The following is a 13,328-nucleotide window of genomic DNA, read 5'->3' as shown; positions in this document are numbered from 1 at the left end:
CACTCTGTCACCCAGGCTGGAGTAGAGTGGTATGATCTAAGCTCACTGCAACCTTTACCTCCTGGGTTCAAGTGATTCTCCTGCCTCAGCCTCCTGAGTATCTGGGACTATAGGTGCATGCCACCATGCCCAGCTAATGTTTGTATTTTTAGTAGAGATGGGGTTTCACCATGTTGGCCAGGCTGGTCTTGAACTCCTGACCTCAAGTAATCCAACCACCTTGGCCTCCCAAAGTGCTGGTATTACAGGTGTGAGCCACCGCGCCAGGCCTGAGGTTGAAAGTCTTTTGGGGCAACTGGATTATCTACATGCAAAAGAATAAAGAAGAAACCCCTATGTCTCACACCATATACAAAAATTAACTCAAAATGAATCATAGAGTTATGATCTAAATACAACAGCTACAACTATAGTGCTCTTAGAAGGAAGCCTAAGAGTTAATCTTTGTGTCCTTTGATAAGGGAGTGGTTTCTTAGATGTGACATTCAAAGCATAAGCAACAAAAGAACAAAACAGATAAACTGGATTTCATCAACTTTGGGACTTAAAAGGACACCATCAAAAAGGTAAAAAGACAACCCTACAAACTGGGAGAGAGTATTTGCAATCATGTATCTGATTTTAAAAAACTGGTACCAAGAACTCCCATAATTAAATGATAAAAATAATGTAATCAAAATGGGCAAACCTTTGAACAGACACTTTTCCAAATAAGACAGAAATGGCCAATAAACACATGAAAAGATGCTCGAATCATTAGTCAATAGGGAAATTCAAATCTAAGCTGCAATGAACACCATTTCACACCCACTATGATGGATATAATTAAAAAATAGTAACGAGTACTGATGAGGATGTGGAGAAACTGGAATTCTCACAGATTTCTAGTGAGGATGTAAAAGCATAGCTGCTTTGGAAAACAGTTTGGGAGTTCCTTAATTTGAGTTACCATATCATCAAGCAACTCTACTACTAGGTATATACCCAAGAGAAATGAAAATATATACCCCACATAAAAGCACTATAAACAAATGTTCCTAGCAGCCCAAGAGCCAAGAAAAGAAAGAACCTAAATATCCATTAACTGATACATAAACAAAAAGCAGTGTAACTATACAATAAAATATTATGCGGCCATAAAAAGAAATGAAGTTCTGATATGCAATATAACATGAATGACACTTGAAAATACTATGCTAAGTGGAAGAAGCCAGTCACAAAAGACAACATATTAATACTATATAACTCTACTTATATGAACCACCCATCATAGGCATGTCTACAGAGATAGAAAGTAGATTAGTTGTTGCCTTGATCTGAGAGCTTTGGGAGAAAATGGGCAGCAACTGCAATCAGTTCAGGAGTTTTCTGGTGGCTTGATGAAAATGTTCTGAAATTGATTGTGTTGATGATTGCACAACTCTGAGCATACACTGAAAACAACAGAATTGCACAACTTAAGTTGGCAAATTACATGGTGTCTCCTAAAGCTATTTTTTTAAAAAGTACTCCTAAGCTGAAGAAAGTTCTCCCGAGGTGACGAGCCCTGATCAATCTGCTGGTGAAAGCTGGATGATGTCTTTCATGGGGTCTTGTATCCATCCCCAAATCATTTAATATGTCACCTTGCATGTCTAAAATACTTGCACTGCATTTTGAGGATATGCATTTGCACTGCACTTGAGGACAATTACTTTCTATTTATTTTATAACAACCCCTCTAAGAAGACAGAACAAGTATTATTAATACCAGTTTTTTCGATAATGAAGATGAAACTTAAAGAGAGGAGGTGATTTGCTTAAAGTCACATGAATGAGACAAACAGCGATTTTATGTGTGCACACGTAGCACATGTGAATATTTAAACTCCTTCCGTAGTGCTACATGGATATAACATTTTTTCAGAAAATTAATGTTAAAAAAGAATCATCTTATTGTATCTCAGAATTCTTCTATAGCTAACTAATCTGAGTTGGGATTGAAAGGAACTGGGCAGCTAGACTATAAGTTCCAAAAAGCATAGAAAATGGAGTACTTTTATACATTAAATTTGCAGGCTGTGGAGCGAGGCAAAATACCGTACTCTAACAAAATGACCATCCATGGAAACTAAAAAAAAATTAATAAACCAATCAATATTAATTATTTGGTTGAGTTGATCAACCACAGCTACCATCTGGGTGAAGTCACAAACCCTGGTACAGATCTGAGGAAGTGTGAAGGACAGGTTCTGGTTATAAATAAAGCTGCTTCAGGTGGACTTGCTTTTATGGTAGGGTGTGCAAAAGCTTAAACAGGAGGGGATGGGACTGACAAGACAACTGTGGCACTTAGGCTTCACTAGCAAAAGCAAAAGGATCAAGGGAGTGGAGTGGAAGTGAGAAAGATGGAGAATCCTAAAAACACAGCCTGGAAACACAACCAATCTTTAAGGGTGAAAAAAGTCACACAACACAATGAAATCTGTTTGATGTTCAGAGAGATTTATAGAGGCTCTTCATAAAAGTATATGACAAAAAGGCTACCCGTGGTTTTTGAGGAGCAATGGCCAATTACTTCTTCAACTATCAGGGGTAGATGTGAATCTCAGAACAGTGTGGAGATTGCCACAACCTCCACAAAAGGATGATTTAAGTAGACGTGGAAGAGAAAAGGGTTATGAAGAAATAATTTACTGTGTAATTTGTACTTCTCAATATGAAACACAGAAGTGCCTTCTTAGTGATTTCTGTATGTGTTTCGTGTCTGAAAAATTAAACTTTATGTTTCTAAGTTCTGGAATCTTCCCTTTCTTCTTGAATATATTTCAGAACTCCTAAAAGAGAATTTTGCAATACAGACTATTAGTATATGCTACTACCTACACCAAACTACACTGATTGGTGCATGGTGATAGACATACCTCAAAGATATTGTGGGTTCAGTTCCAGACCAGCTCAAGCAAGTCACATGAACTTTTTGGTTTCCCAATGCATTTAAAAGTTATGTTAACACTATACTGTAGTCCAAGCTTGTCTAACCTGCAGCCTGCGGGCCACATGAGGCCTAGGATGGCTTTGAATACAGTCCAACACAAATTTGTAAACTTTCTTAAAATATTGTAAGATTTGTGTGTGTGTGTGTTTTAAGCTAATTAGCTATCATTAGTGTTAGTGTATTTTACATGTGGCCCAAGACAATCCTTCTTCTTCCAATGTGGCCCAGGGAAGGCTAAAGATTGGACACTCCTGCTATAGTCTATTAAGTATACAATAGCATTGTGTCTAAAAAGCAACGTACATTCCTTAATTTAAAATACTTTATCGCTAAAAACTGCTAACGATCATCTGAGCCTTCAGGAAATAGTAATCTTTCTGCTGGTGGAAGGTATTGCCTTGATGCTGATGGCTGCTGACTGATCAGGATGGTGGTTGCTGAAGGTTGGGGTGGCTGTGGCAATTTCTTTAAATAACACAACATGAAGTTTGCCACACTGACTAACTCTTCCTTTCATGAAAGATTTCTTTGCAGCATGTGATGCTGTTTGATAGCATTTCACTTACAGTAGAACTTGTTTCAAAACTGGAGTCAATCCTCTAAAACCCTGCTGTTGCTTTATCAACTGAATTTATGTAGCAGTCTAAAGCCCTGGTTGTCATTTCATCTGGTGAAGATGTTGTCACAGCATCCTCACCAGGAGTAGATTCTATCGCAAGAAACTACTTTCTTTGCTCATCCATAAGAAGTAACTCCTCATCCTTTCAAGTTTTATCATGAGATTGCAGCAATTCAGTCACATTCTGCATGTTCCACATTTAATTCTAGTTCTCTTGCTCCTTCTACCACATCTGCAGTTACTTCCTCCACTGAGGTCTTCAGCTCCTCAAAGTCATTCATGAGGGCTGGAATCAACTTCTTCCAAACTCCATGTTAATATTGTGACACCTTCCCCTGAATCACCTGTGGTCTTAATGGCATCTAGAATGGTGAGTGAATCCTCTGCAGAAGGTTTTCAATTGATTTAGTTCTGATCCGTCAGAGGAATGACCATCTACAGTAGCTATAGCCTTATGAAATGCTTTTCTTAAATAAAGTTGAAATGACTCCTTGGTCCATGGGCTGCAGAATGGATGTTGTGTTAGTAGGCATGAAAACAACACTAATCTTGTACACCTCCATCAGAGCTTGGGAGACCAGGTGCACTGTCAATGAGCAGTAATATTTTGGAAGAAACACCTTTTTCTGAGTAGTAGGTCTCAATAGTGGGCTTAAAATAATCAATAAACCATGCTGTCATCCAGGCTTTGTTGTTCCATTTATAAAGCACAGGCAGAGTAGATTAAGCATAATTCTTAAGAGCCCTAGGGTTTTTGGAATGGCAAATGAGCACTGGCTTAAACTTAGTCATCGGTTGCATTAGCCCCTAATAAGAATCAGCCTATTCTTTGAAGCCAGGCATTGACTTCTCTCTTGTTATGAAAGTCCCAGATGGCATCTTTTTTCCATACAAAGCTGCTTTCTCTATACTGAGTATCTGTTTAGTGTAGCCACCTTCATCACTTATCATAGCTAAATCTTCTAGATAACTCTCTGCAGCTTCGACATGCAGCTTGTCCTATCCCTTCACCAAAACAAATTAAAACCAAAGTGAAAAGAGCAGTAATATTTATGGACGATGTTCTCTCCATCTATTCTTCCAAGCTACTATTTTTAAAACTCAGGAGTTCTTGAGTTCTGTGTATTTTTAAATCCTTAGGTTTTCCTTTTATTATACTGATGATATGCTCTTAAAGTTGTGAATGTGGACTCGCTTCAATAAAGTCTTGCTAACTATACTCTCATAATTAATGGCTCGGTATTAAATATTGTAAGACTAAAAATATTTTTGCTAGTTTCAATTGGCTTATTCCACAGGGAGAAAGGGGAAGTGTGTGTGTGCTGGAGGACACCAAGCATATCCTATTTCAGGAAAAGGGAAAGAGAACAACCCTTATAAAGGATTACAACAATTTGTATCACTCTTCAACAAAATTAGCTTAACAAGCCCCCAAGAACACGAGGGGTGCTCAATAAACACATACTGAGTGGAGTATTTCTCTCAAAGTGCCAGAATATCTCCGTTGTTGTATCAGTAGAAGACATTATGTCCTTAGAAACATTACGAGCATAATTGCTATATAGACAGTGCGTTCTTAATCGATGTTTTCTGTAATAGTGTGTGTTTTTTTAAAATCAACAGGCTGCAGGTCTGAATTTTCTAGGCCAAAATTTTACATGAGGAGCAAGCTAACATTGGGTATGGCTCCCCTTTAAATGGTGATTTCACACGTTATATCTTAGAGAAAATTCTGTCAGGGCCAACACACGATTACTTCTAGTTTTTATTAACCTTTCGTATATGTCTGAATAAAACAGGAACTAATTACTGGGTGGGCAGCATGACCTTCACCCAGGCTCCTCATTGTTAGCGCCGCATTTTAACTGTGAGAAGCAGAGTGCTGCAGGGACAGTGCTCCAAAATAGAACTATTTCAAATGGCACAAAACAGGCTAAAAACACAGGCTAAGTTGTATTCAGATTCCCTTTCTCTGAACTTACTTCATAACCCCCTGAAATTGCTTTTGGCTAGTTGTGCCACATACAAGTAATGCTCCCATCCGCACCCCATCCACCCACCACTCTTGGCACCACCGGGAAGAGGGTACTCTTCCTCTTTTGTACTGACGACTTGTTTAGAGCTGTGAATGGGGGCTAGCCTCAATATATACGGCCCTGCTAACTATGCTCTCAGAACTAATGGCTCAGTATTAAATACCATAAAGGCTAAAAATATTTCTGGTAGTTTCAACTGGCTTATACTCAGTAACAATACTATAGACTAATTCATTTACTCACTTGGGGAATGTTTTATAAGCAGGTCACACAGACAAGAGTCAGCTTTTGTCTACGACATTCCAACCAAGATATTCCATTTTATCTAGATGTTTGTGTACGTACGTTGGACAAATGTTCATATCTAAGAAACCAAATAATCACTTGCACATTCTACACCTAGGATTTCAAACCCAAAAGCCTCCAGGAATGAGAGGTGGGCCACATGTAAGACAGTAGGGGGTACTGTGTTAAGTGGAGAGCACACACCCATCTAACAGTAGAGGCCATTGTCCAGCTCCAGCTGACTGCTGATGGAACACTTGTTTGTGGGCCGGAGCAGACGTACAACAGGTTCTTGATGAAGGTGGAGGGCTGTTACAACACTGCTTTGGAGGTCATATTTTTAGGTGATGATTTTGATGACTTCTAAGTTCACATAAAAGGAACATAATCACACCACCTGTTCCTTCGGTTTCTAAATAACAGGGATCTTGTTCAGCCAATGCCTCGTAAGTTCTACTTTCGGCGCTTGTCAGAGAATGCAGTTACAAACTGTCATGAACTGGTTTGCAACTCTCCCATCCCTCCACCACAACAAAATAAAATCAAACTACAAAAAAAAAAAAAAAAAAAAAAAAAAAAGTAGTATTTATGGAGGATGCTCTCTCTCCATCTACTCATCAGGCTAGTGTTCTCAAAACTCATGAGTTTTCAAGTTCTGTGTATTTTAAAATTGTACGTTTTCATTTTAAAGTTTATCTTAAAAAGAAAAAAAACACATAAGCATATGGATCATATGGATGGCAGCATAGGAAGTGAGTGCGGCAGTGCATAACCCATTTCTGCACGTGGGGTCAGTGATGTTAACATTTCACCCGCAATCTCCTGAACTGGGGTCTATGGATCTACCTCACCATGTTGGGCAGTTCGCAAAATTGAGAAAAAATGTTCCAAGCACCTAGAGTCTAGCTGTGTCAATCTGACCTTTCAGAACTGAGCTGCATTTTAATATTTTGCCTTTGCTTTTTATTGAGAACCACCCCAGGAAACCCATTTCTGCATTTGTGGTGTTAATGCAATCAAGCACATGATCAACTTCATCATTCAATGGGATGAAATCCATTCCTTTCCATATGAAAAATCTCAGAGAGACGGTTGTCCCGTCCAGCAGGCATTTTTCTCTCTGAAAATAAGAACTGTGTATTTGACCCTATCTCCTTTTTCACTTTGATGGCCAGAAAACTGGGGGCCTAATTTAACGTTTAACTCCCACAACTGCACAGGCACTTATGGACTACATACCTGTGGGTGCTTTCTGTTTGATTTTTCACTTTCAACTTTTACTTACAATTCTATGGCTGTGATTCTCCTTTCTCATAAATATTTTACCACTATGTTATGGAATCTGTTCTCACTGTAAAGTTTCCTCAAATCTTCTGTGGATAAGCAAGTGTTTTTATACATATAAAATAGACCTCTGCTTTTCTAAGTGATGATAATGAATCTTTGATATGTAATATCTATCTTGTAATGGTGACCTTACAACAACAGATTTTTCCAGGACATTAGGTGATAAGTATGTTTATATTTACATATAGAAACACATTCATATATCAATATATATGTGTCTGTATGAGTATGAAGGTATATGTCAAAAGAAGTAAAATATAGACTTTGAGACACAATGTTCTTAACAATATTTTGTAGGATTATGAATCTTCACAGTATTAGTTCCTAGTCTCCTCTACAGGTGAATGACTGATATAATAGAGTCAGTTGTGCAGGATTACGAAGAAAGCAAAAATCACTCAACAAGTTTATGGTGGCAAGAAAGAAGCATCCACCAGAGATGTAGTGACTGTGTTTTGTCCACTCAACATCTTCTCATGACAGATGGCAACTCCTATTCCAGAAGTCAGAGCTCTATAGTAAGTGGCAATAAATTAGGACAGGCCCTGCAGACTGATCCCAAGGCTGCTAAAGTGGAGGTGCGGCTATTAGTAGTTTGAGACACATCAGACTGCAGCAAGACATAAAGTCAATGTTCTGATAAGAGAGGCATGACCCATGGGTATCCAGAACCAAGAAGCAAAGAGAGAAGAAGGGCACTCCAGTTCCTCACCCACAGGAAACACCAGCAAATCTTTCTACTAGAGATAGTTTCAGGGGACAAATGACTTAAGATTAAAGCAGTAAGAGATGGAGGATTCCTACAAAGTAACCCATTTATGGACTGACATTTAACAGACACCTCTAGAGGGAACTAAGATGACACGAATGAGATCACTGACTGGCTCATGCAACAAAATCTGGGTGTCTTCTGTGAGGCAGATAATAGGGTAACATCCACAGACACAAGAATGAATGTGACAGACTCCTGTCCTCCAGCAGTTCACATTCTGGAGCGAGAGACAGGCATGAGCGTAAGTATTTTCCAAGTGATGAGCACTGGATGAAGCGCATCTGAGACACTGGGAACCCAGGCAAGCAGTGACTATTTCTGTCTCCAGTGGTACAAGTATTCACAGAATCTCACCTATCATAAATTAAACGGTAGCACCTCCAGAAAAAAGGTCTGTTTGGCTATTTCCTTGTGTTTAATGGATGTTATTACTGGTTAAATAATGACTGGAGTGGGGAGAAGCACCGAGAGGTGATTTAAGTGTACAGAACTTTTTCTGTTCCCCCTTCCTGTATGCTTGTATTTATAAGGCCTGTAAGTTAGGAAGCTCAACCTTACCATCTCTATCCCCCACCCCCAATGTCCAGGACTGTGCCTCTGGATGTGAATAGAAAGTGTGCACATAGAATACTAAAGATTATTGGCTGGGCACAGTGGCTCACGCCTGTAATCCCAGCACTCCGGGAGGCCGAGGCAGGTGGATCACAAGGTCAGGAGATGGAGACCATCCAGGTTAACACAGTGAAACCCCGTCTCTACTAAAAATACAAAAAAATAAGCTGGGCGTGGTGGTGGGCGCCTGTAGTCCCAGCTACTCAGGAGGCTGAGTCAGGAGAATGGCGTGAAGCTGGGAGGCAGAGCTTGCAGTGAGTTGAGATCGTGCCACTGCACTCTGGCCTGGGCGACAGAGTAAGATTCCGTCTCAAAAAAAAAAAAAAAAAAAAAAGAATACTAAAGATTATTTGCATCTGAGGCAAAATTCCAGGTAGATCACCTGTATTATTTAATTTAACTGTTACTCAGTCCATTTTACAGCTGTGGAAACTGAGGCCCAGGGAAACCAAGAAGCTTCCTTAAAGTTAACCCAGCTAGTGAGTGCAGGACCCAATTTTCAAACTGTGGTTATTTAGTTCTAGTCTGTGTTCTTTCTTAACCATAAAGCCATACTGCAAGTGTTTATTCAAAGCAAAAATAAACAATAAAAAACAACATGTGGCCATGGACCTAAAAATCACAGGATGCAACCAAATAGGACTCAACTGCAATATAACCTTTCTTGCCTTGGAAGGAGGGCAGGAAACCTTATGATATCTGAATTCCTACAGGAAGTATTTGATATGAATATTTCTATGTGTAATTTTGCTGTATTTGTCCAAATCCATCTCCATCTTCCTGTGTGTATAAGTATTGACTAAATAATGCTCCGAATGGTTACTGACATGTAACTTGAGTTTCATTATTTTTTGTTAATGAATATTCTGGTAGAGAAGCATGTTGTAGGTTCCCCTTCCTTCTATCACCTAAACTCAATAAACATCAAGCCACCAAACACCAAATCCTCCCATATAAAGTCAAAGGGAGAGGCAGATTCTTTCAGAAGGAATCTCGTGACCCAAGAATCCTTTTTCAGGGCCACATGGGTCAAGTCTAAAGCAGGCCACTACCAGTGACCACCCACTGATTAAAGATGTCCCCTCCACTGCCTCTCAGCCTTTTGGCTAAGATCAGGTGCAAAGATGTTCTAAGTAGGAAAATGCTAAACAAGATGAGCAATGTTTTTCCTGTTCCCAAGTGTGCCAGGCCCAATGTAGTTTTACCCAGGTCACCTCCCGACAGCCATGGGACCAGTTACTGAGTGACAGCAGGAAAACTATCACAGGCTCCAGGATCCTTTTCCTGAAATTCCTAAGTTTTAGAAATTCTGTAACACAGCTGAGTATGAGAGCTACATGCAATCTGCTATTGCATCTCCAGAATCCTCTTTCTGATGGGTGGAATGATAGCTCCTAACCTAACTTTCTTTACTGCACTGTGGATTTTAAGCAAACCTTTTTGAGTGCCCTTCAGCAAGTCCCTGAAGGTTAATAACCCTGCTTTGTAAAAGGCAGAAGCAGCTACATTGAACCCTCCCTCCTCCTCCTCCTGCACAAATGTACACTCTCTGAGAACAAGAGAAACCCCACGTACCATTAACACATTCAAAGACATCACAGCACTTTCCAGGTGTCCCATCGCCACGAGAGACTATGCGGGGAGTGGATCCCACCTCACACACGGGGAAACCACATAAGCCAGAGAGACACTCGCATCTGAAACCAAAGAAAAGGGAAGGAAAACCCCATGAATAAACAACAACACAGAAGTCGGGAGACCACAAACAAAGTGGCAGTGGCTGTGGTCTATATGACCAGTACCTGGTCTATATGACACTGCCTCCTTTATCTGGTGTCACTGGGAAATGGGAAGGCAGGAGGGGTTCTGACATAATTTGCTTTCAAATAACTAAGGCTTGTCTCCTTTATATACACCCCAATTTTTAACTTTAACCATTTTGACAGAAGTATTTCTAAAACGCATTACCTCATTTCTTACTTAACCAGACTGGTATGGAGCGTAACAAACATTTTCTGGCTGACTCAGGGACATCTTCATATGTATCTGTTATGCTCTTCTGTGAATCGATGCTTGCACAGGCTAATACAGAGTGAGTGTTCCCATGCTAAATGGCCCCATGGTGCTCCTTCGCTGCAATTGATGTTTAGGTGTTTTTCACAGATTTTCTGACTCCTGGTTCAATGATTAAGTTATTAGCTTTTTAGTGTTTTCTTGTCAGTGTGATGTCTCAAGTCCACTCTCATCTTGAGCCATATTTAATTTATGATTGTACACAATAAAAGAAATGGACTGAAGACTGAGGAGCTCTTTATAAAGAGAGGGCCTAAGTTGTAGTAAGTGAACTTTATGACAGCTATCTTGGGAGCTGAAAGTCTTAATTTTTGGATCTTAAGCTACCACCTGAGCATTGATCTCTGCACGCATGAATGGGGTGTTCCATGAGCTGCAAGCTGGCTGTGCTGGCTCTCACCCCTAACTTCAATGCTGCTGCAAAAATTGCTAAACACAGAGGCGTGGGCAGGTGAAATAAGAGGAGACAAAATGTTGCATCCCCAACAATGAAAGAGAGGCAGGCCATAAGAAACTCCGGGCAGCTGGGTGTCAGCATGTGAATGTAAGATGAGGAAAGAGCCGCTAGATTTCTGCCCTGGGACTCCCCTGGGGAGAGACGTATGGGTCAGAGGGTGGAGAGGATGACGGCGGGAGTTCCCAGGTTGACAGGAGTAAAAGGAAGGCATCCTAAAAAAAGACATCCTGGCAGGAAGTATGTGGGTATTTATGTACGGTAGAGGTCAAGATCAGGGGAGGTAACATTCCCAGCAGGGAAAACTATCAACACATTCATTAACTGTGCTTTTGTACCCCCTTCTTATTTAAGTAATTGGTTTGTTCACCTATTGTTCTTTGGATCTTTAATAAATTAATATATGCTTATAGTCCACAAGTACCTCAATAATCAGGCCCAGAGATTTAATTACATTTATAATTAACCATGGAACTAGAAAAGAAATGACTTCAGGTTAAGATTTGCATCAAAGACTATTAAAGCCACTGGGAAGGTGGCTTTAAACATCCCACTATCACCCCAAAGCAGGCTCTCTGAGGATTCTTCCATGTGGGGTGACAGTTCTATTGGATTCCTGGGAGAAGAGGGTGTTAGGTCATTCAGGTTTTGCTGCAGTGGTATTTCTACCAATGGTTTCAAGTAACGGTTTGCCTGTTTTGTGTGAGCAGAGCTTGGAGCTCTCAACTCACAGTCTATATTCCTGCAGGACAATCACTTTCTAGTGCTGAGTAAATGTGAGCTGGGCTTTTAGTGCCTGATAAGGTCATCCCATACTTTGTCATGCTTATATGCCTAGCCATTGCAATGGTAAGCACATAATCGTACTGCTGTGATATAACAGTAACATTATACTGTTTACATTTATTGTACTTGGCACTCTGTACAACTTAAAACTCTCTGGAGTTTATAGATGAATGGAACTAGAGTACTGACAGGCCACACACTGATCCCAATGCATAGATGTGATTACAATGAAAGCAACCTTCAAGAATAGCTGGTTAACTTTCTCTTACATATCTTCTATGATTCCACATTCTTGCCTACAGATGTGCTCCAGGGAATCATTCTGATCTAAACAGAGAGTGTACCGCCAACCAAAAAATACCCGTTCAGATGTTGTCCTTCAACACTTGAACAACCTTTACTGACCGTGCGTGCGGACTTACGTGCTGGGTTCTCTGCTAGGCTGTTAGGAGTCACACCACACTGAACACCCATGACTAAGTCTGCCATTAAGTCTTTTTTTTCTGTTTATGTTTGACCTATTTTCCCAACATTTGTTTAAAAAATTTACAATTTTAGAAATATATTTAGGGAGTATAAGTGCAAGTTTCTTACAGCCATATATTGCACAGAGGTGAAGTGTGAGTTTTTAGTGTACCTGTCACCCAAAGAGTAAACATATGCATTGCGACTTCCTAACATTTAAATATTCCTATTATTTTTCTAGAGTCCCTTACAAGTTGTCTCCAGCAGGCTGTAGAAGAGCGGAAGCTGCACCCAACTACCTATTAACCCACCTAGGAAGGGAAAATGTTTTATGCTGAATCTTTACATCTAAACTGACTGCATAATAAAGATCCTGGCTTTGCTAGCTGGTGTGACACCAGCTCCTGTCTCCTTGTCTCCTTCCCTGCAAAGCCTTCTGATCTACCTGTTGCCATCTTTTGACTTTTCACAGCCTCCCCTGAACCTGAAATTAGTATCTTAATCAAGAAAGAGCTTATGAAAGAACAACAAAAGGTAAAAATCTGGGCTGAGGTCAGATATCTATTGGGTAGCTATCTATTCGGTTAAAACCTTACTGAAACTGCCAGTTTTGCAGGTCGAAATGGTCAAACAGCATTTTCTTATGTTCAACATAATACAACTCACATCAGTTATCTTTTAACAGGTATGTTTACATTCACTCAGGTAACAAAAGGGGACCCCATCATGACCCATATTTACCCAGGAAGTCTGTTACATCTATAAATGATATGAATCCCATGTAGTTTAAAAAAATTCTTCAGTAAGATTATTCTAGATGCTCTGGTTAACACACACTGCAGGAGGTATTCTTCCCTTTCACCGATGGGAACAGGAGTTACACAGCTTAGTCAAGTGACCTG

The 13,328-nt window shown here is 40.0% G+C and overlaps 1 protein-coding gene across 4 annotated transcripts in view; it reads right to left on the bottom strand.

Annotated features, from left to right (window-relative positions):
- The window catches only part of CRIM1 (cysteine rich transmembrane BMP regulator 1), a 199,270-nt gene that overhangs the window by 75,646 nt on the left and 110,296 nt on the right, over nt 1–13,328 (bottom strand). For all 4 annotated transcript variants that reach the window (XM_009183985.4, XM_009183986.4, XM_003908494.5 and 1 more), the window contains one exon: nt 10,224–10,345. In XM_009183985.4, the coding sequence (XP_009182249.1) occupies nt 10,224–10,345 (122 nt within the window). The remainder of the gene's footprint in view (nt 1–10,223; nt 10,346–13,328) is intronic.

The sequence above is a fragment of the Papio anubis genome, chromosome 14 (assembly GCF_008728515.1).
Source record: "Papio anubis isolate 15944 chromosome 14, Panubis1.0, whole genome shotgun sequence".
NCBI lineage: Eukaryota > Metazoa > Chordata > Mammalia > Primates > Cercopithecidae > Papio > Papio anubis.
The sequence above is the reverse complement of the archived record's forward strand: the minus strand, read 5'-3'. Positions and strand labels throughout refer to the sequence as shown.